General features: G+C 35.0%; 1 protein-coding gene across 3 annotated transcripts in view; it reads right to left on the bottom strand.

The window, feature by feature from the left end:
- Window positions 1-2,336: 2,336 nt before the first annotated feature.
- The window catches only part of EEPD1 (endonuclease/exonuclease/phosphatase family domain containing 1), a 38,728-nt gene continuing 21,862 nt past the window's right edge, over window positions 2,337-19,202 (bottom strand). For 2 of the 3 annotated variants that reach the window (XM_015811764.1, XM_015811763.1), the window contains 6 exons: window positions 14,257-14,308; window positions 10,114-10,224; window positions 9,272-9,406; window positions 8,789-8,921; window positions 3,769-3,963; window positions 2,337-2,818 (listed from right to left, as the gene is read on the bottom strand). In XM_015811764.1, coding sequence (XP_015667250.1) covers window positions 2,619-2,818; window positions 3,769-3,963; window positions 8,789-8,921; window positions 9,272-9,406; window positions 10,114-10,224; window positions 14,257-14,308 — 826 coding nt within the window. In that variant the 3' untranslated portion in view covers window positions 2,337-2,618. The remainder of the gene's footprint in view (window positions 2,819-3,768; window positions 3,964-8,788; window positions 8,922-9,271; window positions 9,407-10,113; window positions 10,225-14,256; window positions 14,309-19,202) is intronic. The other variant, XM_015811765.1, reaches the window with a different exon arrangement.

The following is a 19,202-nucleotide window of genomic DNA, read 5'->3' as shown; positions in this document are numbered from 1 at the left end:
AATTGACCAACAAGTCTTGTCATGAAACAGGAGAAAGACAATACTGGCATGATGTTCTATTTATCTCTTATCTAAAACCTAAATCCAATCTTAGAATGTAGCTGTAGAATTTCACAATAACTTTCACGGAATTTGGTGTTTTAACAAAAATAACTTACTTTTATCTTTATTCCCTTTTCTCAAGCAAAAGTATTTAGCAGCAATAATATTTTTATTGGCCAGCATGATCATTCAAAATCTGTAACTAGGTTTTACATACTGAAAGCAGTATTTTCTTATATTCTTGAAGAGTGGATTCAAACATGCAGATTATAGATTTCACATACTGAATGTTCTAATTTTACATGCTATGTTACCATGTTCAAATTATTGTTAGCAAGGCATTTGTCATTCTGCCCTGCCAAATGTCATTTTCATAGGAATATGGAAAAATTGTGATATATGAATAATATTTGAACATGATCATCCATAAAGAATGCTTTAAAAAAATCTGGTGCAATTTACATGTTGTTCTACCTTAGAATATATCGGTAATTTGATAGTCAACTCATTTTTCCATCAGAAGGACCACCCTATCAATTCATTTTAATAGTGGTTTTTTTTTCTCTTTTTATAAAACATTTTTAATTTATAATGGTGGTTTTGTAAAGTTTTTCTGGATTTTTAAAATTGTGACAAACCTGTTAAGCAGTTGTAATGAAACAGTAAAAGAAGTAATAAAATAAAGTATGTCTCTCCCCAGACAGTCTCATTATGGTTATATATATCATCTGAAATAAGATATTGCTAGATAAATGTATTTGAACTAACAAGTGCAATTCTTTTACCAATTTATCACAATTTAAATAGTACCCTTATATTATCGGATGAGTGATTATGAAACATTCTATATGTTTGGCTTTAAGCATGCTTTAAGAAGTTATACCAAGTCAACCAACTATTTGGCTGCAATACAAAGCAATTTTCCCAATCTGTTTTCCTCAGTTATTTTAGATTACAATACATACATACTCATGTACAAGTTGTACAAATTCCAGATTTAAAAAAAAATAGATTCAGAATAGTAATTTTACTTGTATAGAATCTGGAGATACATCCAAAAAAGCAAAGGTTGAACCAACAGAATTCAGAGTACAAATCCAATTATGCCCTCCTGAACCCAAGTTCAATAAAAGGAATAGCAAGAAATTGGATTGAAATATTCTCCAACATTATCTTTGCTAGATAATGCATTTGATAAAAGTGGAGTAAACATGAAACACAAACACAAAAGATTGTTTATCACTTCCCTCCAATTTCCATTTAGTTATTAGACGGGGGGGATTTCCCTGGCTAAAGCTTCACAATCTAATGAATGGAGCAACAGATTATTTTTCTTTATAGGGGATAATAATTTAAGAACAGAAATTACATTGGGTCATTTCAACCTGATTTCAGCATCCTTTGTTATGTTCACATAATTTTTTCCATACATACTACCTGAGAATTCAACATCAAATGACATTGTGAAGAATGTGCAGAATTCTTAGAAAAGGTTTGTGCTTGTTTCTAGAATGTTTATTTGGAAAAAACTATTGCTTTATGAGGTAATTCTATAAACTTTGCAATGTGGTTTACAGGCAAATGAAGGTAATGCTGTATTCCAGCATTCGTGTTTTAGGAGATTCAATTCCCCGTTTGTTCAAGAGCAGGAATTCTGAGAACTATATTCCTACTGTATCTGAAAGTTGGGAGAAACCATTGTATTATATATAATTGATTCCTCTTCATGTACCACCTTTTGATACCTTATAAGAACTGTTTCTGCATATACTTTCAAACTATAATAGTTAATGAACGTATACTATTTAAATGAATGAAATATAAATCAGGCATGCCCTTATGGACAGAACTGGCTAAAGGCTGTTTAGATTTCATTTGATAGGTTCTAGGAATAAATAGGTTCTAATAGTCATGCTAGTTGGGACTTAGGGAGTTTTAATTATTAATTATTTATTTATATTTTTAATTAAGCAATCTAGAAGGCACCAGATAAAGCTAACATAATCTTAATTGTAGAGTGATCAGCTTTTCAATGAATTTTAGTGGTTTTTTTTTTTACTTCAAATGATGTAGCTCATGACTTATCTCTAGGTCAAGACTACTGGCTACAGTAAAGTACAAGTTGGGTAGTATATGCCAATAGCACTAAAGTTTTCTTTTCTATTGCTGAAGTATCTCAAGTAGATAACAGAATGTATTAAAAACTGGTTGGCCACGTCTGCTCTTCCATGAGCTATTAGGTTCAATTATAGTATTTTATTAGAAGTAGAAGAAAGAAGATTGTGAACAAACACTATTAAAAACTGAATTTTATTTGCAGTTATCCAGGTATATCCAGCCACAGAAGCCTCCATATCTCCGTAAGTCACAATCCACACAGTGGCAATGGGATATCCTAAAACACCCACAAAAGGGTCAGAAGTGGGAATAGGAAAGAGAGATGTTAAAAGCAGAAGCTTATTCATTTTTAAATGAAAACAAAATACACAGCAGTTCTTGTTCAATGTCAGGCCTTGAGCGAAGCTATCTTCTAACCATCTTTTGGGGAAAGAAAAAAGTAGCTTTCATCTTTTTCATCACCGCTCATGTTTAGAATCCACATCAGTGCATTCCACTATCACTCCACCTCCATTTCGAGTTAGATCCTTTCTATTCCAGTCCCTCTCGAGGTAAAATTCAGCTAAAACTGGACAGTGACTTGATGCTACTCCACCCCATGACCAGTTATCAGGGATCCAGGGGTTTGTAAGACCTTCTCTTACAACTGCCCAATGACCTGTGGAAACAAAAGGGTGCAGGAGAAAAAGATGAATGTCAGTATTTGGGAAGACAAAAGAAATATTGATAATGACACAAAAGAAAGCTGCTTACTTTTAAATATTAATATGTGGGTTTTTATTAAAGACAGTACATCAAACATTATAGCATCAAGGAACTAAGTGAGTACAAACCTACTTAGTGTTTAGAAACATGAAGATTAAGTACCAAGGCTGACAATTTAAATTTTCCTTTGGAAGAAAATTATAGCACAAAACACAGAAAATGAAATTAAACAAACATAGGAAGTTATGATATAAAATAATAATAATTATTCTTCTGAATAATTACTATATTTTTAAGTTATTAAAATTAACTTTACAGAGAAAAAATACTAAAGAAACTAGACATGTAACATAGTAAGGGAAATCTGAAGACTCAAGGTTATCATCTATGTATCTTCATATGTTTCCTAGTATTCTAAGATAGGATCTATACCAAACTGTTGTGTAAAACTTTTAAAGAAGTTGAATGTAAATAATATAAAGCAAATATATTCAAAGTTCAGCTTCTAAATTAAGGGAATAGATGATCCATCCACTTGCAGCATAGTCTCACCTACTATAGCCCTTGATTCTCCCATAAATGTTACATACAGGCCTTGGTCAATAAAATATTGGCTATTCTAATGTAAAATATCCACATACAGCAACCTTTAACAAATTGGTAGGTTTTAAATATGTTAGAAACAACTCCCAACCTCCTTAGGAAGCAAAATATCTGGCTATACTATGAATATAAATAGAGAGTGCCAAGATAAGAGCTTTCATAAAGCTGGCATGACACTGAAAGGCACACTTCAAAATAATACTTGCTACATTTGAAGTAGTCGCTGAACCAACAATGAGATATACAATAATTGAAACTCAATGTTCTCAATATTCACCTCCTCCCAAAATAGAATCTTACCAGTGAAAATTTTTTTCAAGCCACGACTGATCCAGATATTGTCCAAAGATTTGGAACCTTGAGGATTCTTTGTGCTGATGTTTGTGAATGTACTTGCAGGAACCAGATGGTGGAACTTTTCCTTTCGTAACAAATCATGGTCACTACTATCAGGGGGCTGACTAAAGTCACCCAAAATAATCACATCTTTTTCACCTAAGATTGGGAACAGTACAGTCATAAAAGGTTAGTGGAAGAATGTCAGAACTGATATCCAGATGCTATATCTTCCTTCAGTTCAACCTGAATGTCCCAGCTTCTCAAAACTCCTGCCCACTAAGGAGATCGCTTCTATGAGAATGTCTGTGCTATAATACCACAGTCTCTTCCATCAAGCCTATTCTCAAATGTTGGTTCTAATCCTATCCAAACCCCTTTGTCATTTAAAATTGTTGGTATTACAACCTATCCTCATTTTATTTGCTTATAAAATGGAATATGGTACTAGTATACAATAGTGCTAAACAAATAATTAGGCGAACATAGTGATGTGACTGACAATGCATTACACAGATCTCTTTGTTCACCTAAAATGAAATTATTGGGGATAACTCTCTTACCCAAATGAATAGGTTTATTTATTCTGTTCTTTCCATTATTCTTAATTTAATATTATCTACTTAATTATTTGTTTCTTTTTCATTTGGATTGCAGGAAAGAAAATCCTAAGTTTAGCAAAATTAAAGAGACAACATTTAAAAAAATATAGATATGTTTATTGTGTAAAAAAAAAGTACATTAAATTGAATATAAAAGGACTACCATACAGTATCTGGCTGTGAAAATCAGAGGACCACTAAATGATAGCAAAGAGATATTGACAACTCTTTTTTTCCAATTGAGTTATATTGATAACTTGTATGTTATTAATATTGATATAAATTATTAATATAACATTAATATACAATAATAAATGTGGTATAATATAAATTGAGCTGCTAATATGCTAATCTGTCTGTTCAAAGGTTATGAGAAAATGTTGTGCAGGAATAAAACTGCAGACAGTTTTATCCTAAATCCTCCTGTTCTTATTTATGCATTAAAATATAAATATTTATACATTAAATATAAATTTTGCAGCTTGAAAATCCTCCCCAAAAGGGCTTTATGTCTAGGTAAGTAGGTAAAAGTTTGCAAATACTAGTAATTGATTTCTCCTATTTCCTTTTAAGATACTCAATAATTGTTCTTATTGTTCTTTCCTAACTTTTGTATACAGCTCCATTCCTCCCATGGATTTATTCTGCCACAACTCTTCAATTGTTTGAATTTTAAAAATAGTCTCTATCCTACAGATTTATTTTAATCAAGTACTTTTAATTGGTCTCAGAACTGACAGTAGTGGCCATCTGTTCTATAAGAAATAATCTGGTCTTTGTCAGGCTAATTCATTTTTCTATTTAAATAAGTATAATCTATTGATAGACTGATTCATTGATTTATATAATGACTAAATAGTTTACTGAGTAAAAAAAAGTTGAAGTTAATGAGTATCCATGATTAATGTGAAAATTATAATTATTTGGGATTATGAAAAGCATAAAAGTAGTCACCAAGCTAACAATATTTGACAAGTTATTAACTGTTTTAATGTATAGTTTTAAGTTATTATTTTTATTTTAACTTAGAATTTATTAAGAAGGTAAACTTTTAACTTATTACAATATTTGTTATAAATTAAGAATTTATTAATTATTTTTAAAAAGTATCTATTGAGGCAGCAAGTACACGTTCTATTGCAACTACATGCTACAAACTACAAAGTAACTAGATGAGGGAACTCACATTTAACAGTAAATTTGTAATTTAGTGGATCAAGTGCTAACTGCATGAAAAAGACTTCATATCTAACATCTGATAGCTTCAATCATTATAAATTTCCACCACCAAACCCATTGCTTCTGTGTAGAAACTCATCCTAACTATACTTGTGTATATGTGATCATGACATGCAAATTGTGATTTCTTTTACAGAAATAATTTGATTTTAAAGAACAAATAGGGTTTTAGGCCCATCTCTTTTCCAGCTTCAAAACTGATCCAATAGCTGATCTGTGCATGACCACCTGGAACGAGACAAGTAGAAATTAACATCGGGCTAACTGGCTAGCAAAATTTGTGGCAGTAGCTGAGAAAGCCAAACCGTTTTTAAAACCCTGTAACACCATAAAGATGAGGACATAAATATGGAGCCAGACAGAGGTTTAAAGAAGTAACATATAGACATTAAATGCATATTGTACCTCTACAATTCAGATGTATTTATTATTATTTGGGGGGGAAGGTTCTTTGCAACAGCTAAAGCTAAGACAGATGTGCACCAATTCAAGCAAGCAGCACAAAACCTTTTTCAAGGTCATGCTTTATCCTACTTCTCATACAACTGTATCCATAATTTTAAAACTAAGGTAGCGTCAGAGTCTTAGTGCTCTTCAAGTTTTCCTACAACTGGGGGAATAGAATCTTGGCTAAAGATCAATTTTCTTAGGCCTTGAGCTCAGCTACAGGACGAATACTGCATTCCACAATATTATATCAAACCCTGCAGATAACAGGCATAAATGGCTCCCTTTATATTAAGCGAGACATCCAGTTTCGTTATAACGAATTTATGACCTAACTTTTGCTAAAGTTGTCAATCAAACCATCTATAATCCTTAAGCGAGACCTCACACAACTACAACTTCCAATTTCACTGCTGATTTCCTCACTGACTCTGCTTGGCAGAATTCAGCTGTGAAACATACAAATGGCTATGCTGCTGCCACATCAATGCTACAATAATCCTCCTGGAGGTGAAGCAGCTGGATCTTGACCAGATGACACTGCAACAGTGGTTTAACCACAAGGATCAGTTACAAAGTTATTTTTCAACACTGTAGCAAATTTGAATGGTGGCTAAACATGGCAGTCATTAAGCACACACACACACACACACACACACACACCTTTTTATTTAAATTTCAACTTTTGTTGTGAATATATGCTATTAATTTTCCTATTACTGCAGATTTCCCCAAGTTTAAGTTCTCAGTCAGATAACTTTAGTAACTTATTTCTTTTCGTAATTTGTACACAATAGAGCCAATCTGGTATAGTGGTGAAGGCCCATGCTAGAAACCAGAAGACTGTAAGTTCTAGTCCTGTCATAGACATGAAAGCCAGCTGAGTAACGGTGGGCCAGTCACTCTCAGCCCAATTCACCTCACAGGATTCTTGTTGTAAAAGTGAAAGGACTATTAGGTATGTTCACTACATAAACAAACAAACAAACAAACAAAGGTTTTAAAAACCTAAACCTACATTTATCTTATTGCCATAAAATGTATCATATAAATTGTGATTTTTCTTTGTTGATTTATTTTTGCAATTTTGTCTGGTAAAAAGAAGTGATTTTATTTCAAATTTGATTTCTAACTGTTTCTGAGTAATTCTGAATATTTCTTTCTACTACTTTTCAGTATTTTTACATTTACCACATGTGGTAAAATTTTCTTTCTATCTCATGGCATTTCCAGTATTTAATATTCTATGGAGTATTAAATTAGACTAATTGTCTGTCTTGGCAATTATTGACAAGTTTTATACCATCTGTAAATTATTTAAGAAACTTAACAGTTTTCTTTTTAGTTACAACTGGAGTACATTTTACAGATTTATTCCATAACACCTCCCATTGTTGTATTGTGACTTTATTTTAAGCTTTGCGTCCATTTTAGGATGCAAACTTTTATCTGCTCTGCCTCTAATATCCATTTCTTTCAACTGGCTTGCATAGCTGATTCTGAAGCTGTACCCGGCTGACTCCACACGTCTACATGCACATGCACCTATCTGTCTCATAGTTTCTCTCAAGATTTTTTTTCAGTTTCAGTTCCCATAATCCCATGCAAACATAGCATCAAATTGGGGAAGGAATGTATGCAACAAAATGACAGTAAGGAGGAATGTTATAAAACATATAGCCACAAACTTTAATAGATGAAGGATAAGGTGCAAAAACCAAAGGGAAATAGGCTCCACAATGGCTTTGCATTTTGGTACCATTTTTGACTAACATGAATGAATTACAGGCAAATGTTGTCTGGATGACTTACAGAATTTAATGACTGTGTATGAACCTTATGAAGGAGTCAAATCACTGAACTGTGCCAGAGAGGCACAGTATTAATTTATGAAGCACTGCAACACCTAACATGGCTGCAGAAGCAAACCAATGCTTACTAAAAAGTGATACACAACCTTGACAATACTCCTGATGATGGCTTTTAAAAACAACATCTACCCATATGCTGTTTTTTGTCACTTATGCACAACTAATCTGGCATAACATTTTTTACATTCATGATCAATGTTGGTAATCCATTTTTAAGCACCTAAGCTTAAAGCACCTGGCCCTTTTCTGAAACTAAAGAATGCTTTCAGGAACCAACCTTGATATTAATTGAACAAAGTCATGCTATATTTTTAGCCTTTGTTTAGTTGTAAACAAAATGTTAGGTTTTCTTATTTTGCATTATCATTGTCTGCATTATGATTATAACCATGCAGTACCAGATTGTGTTCTGGTAAACACTTTTAGTAGAAGGAAATTTCTACTAAAAACCACAACCTGACATACCGGTTTTGGAACAATCACTAATTTGTTATATGGACATCTAAAAGTGGTCCTTAAACAAGCTCTCTATGGGTACTATAAATCTAATCCCTTATTCTTCCAATATCTAAGCAGTGCAATGACTGACAATATATATTAATTTTTTACTAAACATAAAATATGCCAGTTAAATCACTCAGCAAATTATTTTTTGACATTATTTAGCATTAAGTTGACTTTTAAAAAGGAGGAGGATTTTTATCCATACTTTCTAATTGAAATCCAACACATCTGTAAGGTGCCAGGCAAGGGAAGGCTGATAAATGCCAAATGAGTGATGGATCCTCTTCAGCATTATTTAACATTTTTATCAGCTGGTCTTACCTTTCAGTGTTTCCTGTACAGTATGTGCAAAGACTGCTAATTTATGATTATTTTGATTCTTCACAGAATTTTCTCCAGTAGACGGCAATGGCACTAAATGCAAGTTAACCAGTATTAAATCATTCATTCCAATCTAGGAACAAACATAGGCAGCATTAAGAGATTTCCAAGAGTCTGTTCACAAATACATCACAAATGAAAGATGTCTCCTGCTTGTTCACCACTGTGATCATCAATACAATCATTTCTGATTTGCAAGGAAACACATTCTTATTAACAATCACAGACCTCTGCTTTAGTTTTGTTTGTTTTGGAAAATATACTACCATCAATTTTTATTACAATCTATCTAGGGCAAGACTATAAACCCAGAAGACAATGCTACCACCTTTAATTGCTCAATGAAACTTTAAAAATCATGCCAGTGCCAATTAATTTCCAACCCTTTCTTGAATTCTCTCAGTTGGGAAAGTCAAGTCTTACCTTGAAATGTGCAATATAAGGGTGAAGATAGACCTGTTTCCCATTGCCATTTGTGTGTGGGCCTTCAGAGAATGTAGCTTCTTTCAGTTCTATCCCTGCGGTTGTGTCCCATAGGAACCCAGAATATTCTTCATGCTGAAAGCCAAAAAAGAAAATAGCTAAGCAAAATAATTCATCATCAGAAATGGCTAAATTAAGGTACTATTAATTCCAATCAGCCAGTCTAAGCATTAAATTTGAGTCCAATCAAAGTTGATGCTTTATATAGACTGCCTGGGTAGTTAGAATCTTATTTTGTTTGTATTCTACTTAAACTCTGTTGATTGGCGTGGAATATATATACTATAAAGCAAATAATAATATAAATACAAGCACGCACTTGATGAGGGTTACTGAACAAAGAGCTGAAGATGTGAATTTTGTTTGGATTGAGTTTGTATTTGTTAATTATAAAAATGATTATTTTTTAATTACAAAATGGAATTTTTGTGATTCTTATTTTTTATAAGTTTTTTGTGAATTCGGTATAGATTACCACAAGGTAAGATTTATAATGAAATACTTGCATATAGACAAGTAAATAGACATAACTAAAATGGAATTTTAAAAATCTCTATAGCCTGACCATAGAACCTTCTGAAATCAATTATGGTGCATTGGAAATAAAGTTATGAAAAGTCACTTCAAAAGATCAGGAGAAATGCTATCCTTAGTTCAAATAAAATTTCAGAAGCTCAAATAAAATTTTTTTCCCCAATAGTTCAAAACTCTGTAATAATAATTTCCTTGGCTAGATAAAAGCAAAATAAAAACTCCACAATTTTTGACTTGCACCAGACTACCTTCTCGGGGTGCCCTGAGAGCTTCTGTGAAATGCTTCCCTTCCAACATCCTCGAGGGCCCTTCCATTTGCGGATGTTTGGCAGAGTTGGCTGATTTAACTCCATGCAAAACTGTAAAAAGTTGGGTGGGAAGAGAGGAAGTTCATTAAACTGGAGCATTTCTAGGTCAATCTTAAATCCCGTAGGGAAAAGTAAAGGAACAATCATTTTTTCTTTCAGTGAAATATTTTTAAAGAATTGCATTCTGTCAATGTTATTGCTCAAATGTTATTATTTGCATACCCAAAGAAAGCAAATTATGAAATAGTTAAATTTATAGCCGATTTAGGGCCACATACTTTGATGACTAAGCAGGCTCATCATTTTCAAATCCATACACATAAATAGTTAATCAGCATCCATGGGCCAAAAGGAGCAATTAATTAGTTAATTAAGCTGGCCGAAAGGCTTTGGGTAATTTCCCTTCTATTCAGGAGAACCATAACAAATACAGAGATTTGAGAGATTGCTGCTGGAGTTTGCTGCTATCTATAATTATAAAGTCCCTGTAGTCCCGGTTGCCATCATTAAGCAAGGACCTTGCAGTGTTAAGCAAGGATCTTACATGACTTTGGCTTGCTGCAATGTTGTAATTGTAAGCCAGGGATCAATAATTTCTGTAACTTTTGAATGGTCACTGAACTAATGGTTGTAACCCAAGAACGACCTGTAGGCCTGTTTTACAGGGCTAGTTTGCCATGCTTCTTTACACCTTTACATCTTCTTGTGCCACAGGCAGTGCTATTTTGCCTACAATGTTATTAAAAGCTTAAACAGAAAAACATTAACTAAAAACTCCAGCAAATTGTTAAGCATACCCCCAAACAACAGTCACAAGTTTGTAATTTATATTGCAGGAACAGTTGATAGGCACTTGTCACAATTTAAATTTAAACACTAAATTAAAAATGGGCAACTGAAAGGTTGTGTAAGGATAGTTTTATCAGGTCAGCTTGGTTTAATTAATTCAATTTGATTCAATTAAACTAGCAAACTGCACAAACTGAAGACAATGTGTACTAATACAGTACGTTTTGGCTGGATTGTTTAACAATTAATCTTAGCTAGACAAAATAACCAAGCCAAATGAATTACACAAGACTGAACCTGATGTAAGCGGCTCCAATGTTTGCAAACCCTGAAGTTTCATTATGTCCTATGGGTTTTAGGATTTCTTATGAAACAAGGAAAGAAACAGAACAAATACTTAGATTTTTTCTCTCAAATACAAATTAGGAATGATTCTGGAGTTGTTCCAATATATCCAAATTGGGATTTCATTTGAATGTTAAACAACAGAATTGTTAATTTATGATTCAGTAAGGCAATGTAAATTTAGCATCAATTGTCTCTTCCTTGTAAAATGGAAGGGTTGATTAACACGAGTTACAACATTCCTGATATGAGGATTAAATAATGACTTCAGTATTCAAGAGAATGGCAAAGACCACCAAACTAAATTTGCAGTTCTATACATATTTATCTTCTGGCTTTAGAAGTTAGAATTAAGATCTTAAATCATAATAAAAAACAATTAAGGATTATAAAAATACTACGCACTACGTTCCTTCAAGAAGATGGTCATGACAGGTTTAGTAAATTAATATTTAATGTTATATTTTGCAGTAACAGATGCTCCTGAACACTCTGGGTACTATTTAGAGCAACTGCAGAAATCTCTACATAACTACAACATTTACAGTTGTTGCCAGAAGTACTTAGTTTGGGAACAGTCTAGCAAGCACATCAAATATAGCTGTGCAATCATACTCTGCCATTGCCACTATTTCAAAAGTACAGCACATTCCAGTTTAGTCAGTTTTGGTTAGGATTTGTGAACCCTAGCCAAAACTGATTAAACTCCAACTAACATCTGACCAAGCAATCAAAAGCATGAAATTTAAGAAAAAAATCAGAAGGGAACAATACTGTAAAAAAATCTGCCTTACAACTGATGATGAGAACAACTCTGAGGTTGATGACAGTAGTTATTTAAAGTAGAAGGGGTATCTATTTTTTGGTGTCTGGAAGCCATGTTCTTGGGAGGCTGAAAGTATAGTGGTTGTGTAAGCATGCAAAGCCAAAATACTTCTTTTCCTGAGATTTCAGAGGAAGGTGTTTTGTGTTTGTGTGTATGCATCTATTTTAAAAACAATAATGAGTGCATTATTTAAGTAGGTTTATACCATTAGTGATGCATTTTTTCCACCTTAAAAGAGCAGGAAACAATGCTATTTAGTTGTCAGCAGCTGTGAATGGAAGGGATTTTGAGGACTGAATAGAAAAAAAACAACCACTAAATCTCATGAGTGGTAAAGACCTATTACCTAAGTCCATATATTGCATAGGAAAACACCCTCAGTCTCACTTGAATATCATACAGATTTAATTCTGATAAAGCAAATTATTACTCTTTTAAAATAAATACACTGAAACCTGAGGTGGAGTTAAATTTCCAAGGCTTTCATGAAACTTCCTTTCTTTATGGAAAAATGCTTAACTGAAAAGTCCAAAGAGACCTAGCTACTATACAATAAAGCCAGGGATTATGAATCAGTTCCCTCAGGGATTATGTATCGGTTCCCTTTTCTTATTTCCTCTTTATTTGTGCATGCCCATATTATGGATGTTAATAATAGCTGTCATGCACACTGCATAGAACATATCTGATTTTAAAAAATTATTCACAGAATTACTGCCACCTTAGCAGTTCAAGCCAAACCAAAGCAGGAATTCTATTTGTAATTCAGGAGCACTCTCTTCTGCTTAACAGTCATCTCATGAGCAGGCTGCTGGGGAGTGAGACTAATGTTGAATTAACAAAAATAAAAATAAGTTTAATCATGAGGTAATGCTGATCTGACTGATGTGTATTGTGAAGCTGACTGGACTGAGAAGGAATCACTGCCAATGCATTTGCTCTCAAGACTTTAAACATTCAACTCAGTCTATCCATTCACTGCCAGATATGGAAGAAAAACTATACTGGAAAAGCAAAGCAACAAAATGAAAGCATTACACTTTGTAAACTCTTTTACTCTCCCATAAGAAGGCCTGGCAAGATTTGCTTGCAGAACCCACTGGTTTGATTTAATGTGCTGGTTTTTCACAAGGGAGCAAAAACCAAGGAGCTATGAGAAAATCTATTTTTGTACAGTGCCAGCTAAAGGGTGGAAATTAGAGGGGATCCAAAGAGTTAAAAAACAAAAAACAAATTTCCATGCATTCTTAATCTCCATCTGAAGTGTTCTCTCTGCACCATTGCCTGGGTCATATTTCAAATTGCTTTGAAGTTCATCTCAGGATTCTTTGGATGTGGGTTTATTATATGCAAGTAGTCCTCTCAATCTATGACCACAATTGGGATCAGAACCTCCATCACTAAAGTAATGTGGTTATGAAGTGATCTTGGCCTGATTTTAAAACCTTTTCTGCCATGGTCATTAAGCAACGCTAGCTTTCCTCATTGACTCTGCTTAGCAGAAGCTCCCTAGGAAAATCTTAAATGGTGATCATGTGGCTGCAGAATGCTGCAACCATCATAAATACATGCTGTTTCCCATTACATGATCTCAGTATGCTGTGAAGGACTAGTGGTAAGTCACTTTTTTCAACAGTATCGTAACTTTGAACAATCACTAAAGAAATCATCATAAATTGAGGGCTACCTATGTATGATGGACAATATTTAATGCAACGGATGCCCTTCAGGAATCTCCAAAAGTTATTAGCAAATTATTATTTTTAATGTGCTATTAAAAAGAAATTATAAAATGAAGAATGGAAAGAAATTACATTATGTTTAATGTTATTAAAATGAATATGCAATTAAAATGAAATTCCAATTTTGTTTTTATTATGGTTCAACTCAATTTTCTGGCACTGAATGGCAAAGTATAATCGTTGCTTCAAATCTTCATCTGATTAGATTGTGAATGCAATAAAGAGAATAGTCTTTGGGTACATGACTACACACATTCACATTTTGTAATCTGAAGTATAAGTATATGCTTATAAGACATGAGTAGCAGTAAACAGAAATACTACTAACAGAAGAAAGAGGGTTTACAGATTTGTGCTGCTCTACAGAAAGAGTAAAGGTACCTTTTCAAGTGCATCTCTATCAATCAACTCCTGCACAGCCAAAAGTTTGATGCTAGATAGGAGAAAAAAAGAAAAAAAAATCAAGTCAAACCAACATGGTTATGAAAGCATAAAATTAGAAGAATTCCACGCCGAACTCGCCAAGTAGCCATTCAGTTGTTGATAATGATCAACCATATGTTTTTGGCAGGTTTAGAAGCAGGAAATGATAGTTACAAATTATAACCCATTATTTATTGGGTACATCATTAAACTGAAATATAAGCTATTGTTTATTTCCACATATTTTAATAATTCACAAATAATAACTCACAAAAACATCATTATGGATATTCTAAATCCAAAAAAACCAAGAGAAAGTAAAATTTCATCTAACTGTTCTGAAAAATTAATGTAGCTTAGTGTGGTGTCCAATAAAAAAGTGTTAATTTTATCAGAATTTAATCGTAACATATACTGAGAACTACTGAAAAATGTAGCAGAAAGAGATGAAAGGAAAAGAAATAATATCTATCTGATGTTGATTTTGATTGCTAACTGCTTTATCTTTAGCAAGATTCTTGTGCTGATCAACAGAAACATGAGAATCATAAAGTAGTATGATCACTAAGCAAATATTTATAGGACTGCAAAATGAAAAATAGATTATTTTCGCTAAATAGAGAATGGCAACCTAGCACCAATATCTGGTGCAGACAGAAGAATTGACTGGATATCCTCAATGCTTTTTACAGAACTTATGTTGCACTGCTCTAAAAATAGGCAGTAGTTATTGCTGGCTATTCAATATATTAGACCTCTTCAAGGACTTTAAAGGTTGTCTTTCAAAAAATGTTTTGTGCAGTGATACAGATATGCACAGGTCATGATTATCCATTAATAAGGCAAAGCATCTTCCTAAGGAAGGTCACAGAAAGCAAAAAAAATATGTCACCGTATTATCCAAAAAACTGATCAAGCAGAGATAGCAGGAAATCTTTATTCCAATGAATCAAAGCAGACCCAAGTAACTACATGGCCCCTGGGACTAAATTGCTGGTGCAGATTACTGCCACTTCACTCAATATGAACTAAGTTTGAAAATAAGTCACAAAAAGATAAGTACAATTACTTATGCTACATTTTATCAATGAGACAATATGTAGGTAAGATGCTGAATATTCCCAGCACATTTTCCTTGTTTGTTCCATCCTGCAGAACTTTGTATTCAATAAAAACCTCCTACATCATCCATTTAGTCAGATTATTTAACAAAGACCTTTCCTTCCAACTCCTCCCCAAAATTTCTCAGTTAAAAGCAGATATATAGGCCTTGATTTGGAAGTGGGAGCACTTCTAGGGGGGAAAAAATCAATCAAATCCAGGAAAGTAAAGTGTATCCCAGTAATTTGCACATTTCATAGTATACCTCTTACTAAACCATACATGTTATATCATGTTTCCCCGAAAATAAGACCTGGTTTTATTTTCTTTTGGGCTCTGAAATAAGCACTAGGGCTTATTTTCGGGAGATGTCTTACTTACCAGCAGACGGCGGGGCATGGCATAGCCTGCACATGGGCTGTAGATGCAGCACAGCGGCGAGGGGCCAACCTCAGAGCATGCTGGCAGACCAACTATGGTAAAGATACTGTATGACAGAGTTCGAGTGGGTGAGGGGTGCACGTGCCCTTCCCATGCCAGGCTAGCCCCTACAGCCCCAGGGCAGCTGTGCTGGACGGTGGCAGGAAGGGCACTGGGGCAGGAGCAGCCAGGCCAATGCTCCTCCAAGCAAGCAGGGGGGCCTTTGCCCCGGAAATGTTGGGGGGCTGCCTTCCTGGCCTGGCCCGTTTGAGAGGTGAGCCGGGAGGCAGCAGCCCAGGGCCAAAGCAATGGCAGAGCCCCGGAGGATCGGGGAAGAAGGGTGCTGAAATGAGTGGGCGTCCTGCCTGCAGCACCCATGCCAACTGCCCCTTCCCCGCCAGAATGCCGCCACATTTCAGTACCGGTATGGTACATGCTGGCCTTCCCTCCAGCGGACCTGGGCAGCTGCTGGAAAGAAATGGGCCAGTTTCAGAGCCTGGCATCCCTAGCTGCTTTTGCCAGAGCCGCATCGCACCCCTAAAAAACCCCCAAACAGGGTTTTTTCATAATTGTTCTAAAGCCATTTGGAAAAAATGGGGGGGGAACTGTTTTTTTCACATTTTTTCAGTTTTTTTCCAGGCCTTCCCATCTCTAAGTCCCTAGCCCACAATGCCTAACCTTCAACCTTAACCCCCACTCTCTCCAGGGCAACCACGATGCCTAACCCCCACTGCCCCTCAGGGCAACCCTAACCACAATGGTGATGTACAACAATCAACATTTATTCAAAAACAGTCATGTCATCTTCTTCTGTAACATCTTCATATGGCAACTCTCCCAAAGGCCAAATTCCAGCCTTAATCTCTTGTGATCCAGTTCCTGTAGAACCATTGGCCCCAATCTCTCATTGTCCAACAATTTTGTTTCCTTAAATGAGCACTTCTTGTCCACGTAGGCTGCTCATAGTGCACTGTTCATAGTGCACTGGCAACACAGCTGTCAGTGATTTATCCCATGAATTCTTCACCCAAGTCACGATCTCTGGCAGGCTAGGCTTCACAAGTTTACATGCTGATTTCTCTCCATTCTGTGTTCAGTGTAGTCATTGATTTCCCTGTGCAAATGGTCCTTGAATGGTTTGTTTACTGCAATATCAAGATTCTGGAGATAGGCAGTCATTCCTGCAGGAATCATTATTTGATCTATTCCTCTCTCTCCAAGGAACTTCTTCATGTCTTTTGCGTGGTGAGTGCTGGCTGAATCACAGATTAGCAGACCTCTTTGGCCACCTCTCAAAACAAGTGGCAGCATTAAATCAATCTACTTCCTTATAATGGCTTGTATGCAACAGGCTTTTTCAGTTTCAAGAACATAAATGCCTGAAACACGTTCAATTTTATCTTTCCTGCCCTTAATGATGATTAGAGGTGGGACTTTCGTTCCATTCAGACGAATTGCCAAAATACAGATAACACGTGCACTTTTGTAACCAGTGGAGGGAATGTAGATTGACGAGGCACCCTCTGATCAATTGTTGTTTGAGATACTTGGCCCATAAACACTGTAGCTTCATCCATAGCAATCAAGTTTGACAGTTGGTATTTTGAAAAGTCAATGCCATCAACAAAGGAGTTAAATGCAAATACATGTTTACTAAGTTCAGCATCCTGCAGCTTGAACAGTGTTGTCAATTTTCTTAGAGACAGTTCATATTGCTGAAGGAAGCCATCTAGCCAGTGTTGTGATGCTTTGAATTCTTCGGGGGATATTTCTAATTGTGGTGCCAGTGCAATGGCAAATGCTTGAATATCAGCCCTGAGAACAACCAAAGCCTTTGCTCTCCTGTCAGCAATCCAGTCACAGATGTTGTGTTCCAGTTCAGAAAATAATGGCTGCCTACCTGATCCACACTTTCGCTTCTTGGTGTTTTCCTCATCCATCTGTTGGCTGAGGTTATTATACTCTGCTCTCCATTTTTGGACCATACAGAGATCCAACTTGTTCTCTTTACAGAAAGCTGTAAGATTCTTGCCCTGAGAGTCCTCCATGATTCCTTTCTTGTACTCGACAGAATAGCTCTTTCTTTTTGAACTCATCTTGTCGGGGGTCAAAATATTCCCATTGAATCTGCCATTAAATCACCATTAAACCAGGGAAGGGTCAAACTTGATTTCATTGAGGGTTAGGGTTGGGGTTAGGCATTGTGGTTGTCCTGGGGGAGAGTGGGGGTTAGGGTTGGGGTTAGGCATTGTGGGTTAGGGTTAGAGATGGGAAGTCCTGGTGAAAAAAAGAAAAAAAATGTGAAAAAAACAGTTTTTCCCCCATTTTCTTTTTCCAAACAGTTTCCTCCCCAATTTTCCAGTTTTTTTCCAGGCCTTTCTATCAGGATCCCATCAATCATAGTTAAACAAACTCATGGTTTAGCTGAAAGATATAAGATTTTGGGAATCTTATATAAGGAGCTTTGAATGCAACTTTCAGAGAAAAGCAAAAAAGTTGCGTGAAATTCTAATTTTTAATACAATGGAAGGAAGAAGGTTTAAATATATAATTGGATACTGACATAGCTGACTATTATGTATAAATTATATGAGAATAGAAGCAAACAAGATTTATTTTCTATCTATAACCCCATTTATTGTAACAGGGAATGCGGCTTATAGTATAATACTCAAAAGCCCATTAGGACTCTCATTTCAGAAGAATTGGTGGGATCCAATGTTAAATGCTAGCTAGGGAGCCAATATGCCTTGGGGATCTGTACCAATCACATAAATATAATATGAATCCATACTCAGGACATTCAGAAATTGAAAATGTTAAATATAACATCTAAGGAATAAAGAGGGGCAGTTTGATGGATAATTTGAATCTCTTATAAAAATGAAAGGTTTAGGACAATGTTCCATATGTTGGTTTTGATGACACCCACAACATATCCATTGGTGTGCTGCTAAACATTTATGAATCAGCTCTGCTGGCTTCACTACTTCTGCTGCCTTGCATAGAACAACTGATTGGTGCATTAGGCATGGAGGCTAACCTATGCTGCCAACCAGCTCACAAAATTCCACAAAATTTAACAATCAGCTCTCATAAACTCATCCAAGCTGGTTCCAGCATACCATATATCTTCATCTGGATTAGAAGCATTGTTTAGATTATCATATTGGTCCATCAAATAATGAAGAAAAATTACCAGTAATATGAATGATTTATAGCAAAGAGAATCAGCATGCCTTTGAGTTTTGCACCAACAGTTGATGGAGAAATAAAAATGGTGTAAGGTTTAATAAGAGAACAAAAGAAGTCAAGGCTTTGTTTGAATAAATATATAATAACAAATACAACATCTGGCCCTTTTCATTACTTTCCCTGAGAAG

The sequence above is a fragment of the Protobothrops mucrosquamatus genome, unplaced genomic scaffold (genome assembly GCF_001527695.2).
Source record: "Protobothrops mucrosquamatus isolate PMUCROS unplaced genomic scaffold, P.Mucros_1.0 scaffold48, whole genome shotgun sequence".
In the NCBI taxonomy this organism is placed as follows: domain Eukaryota; kingdom Metazoa; phylum Chordata; class Lepidosauria; order Squamata; family Viperidae; genus Protobothrops; species Protobothrops mucrosquamatus.
Note: the sequence above shows the minus strand (reverse complement) of the source record. Positions and strands in the feature narration are given on the sequence as shown.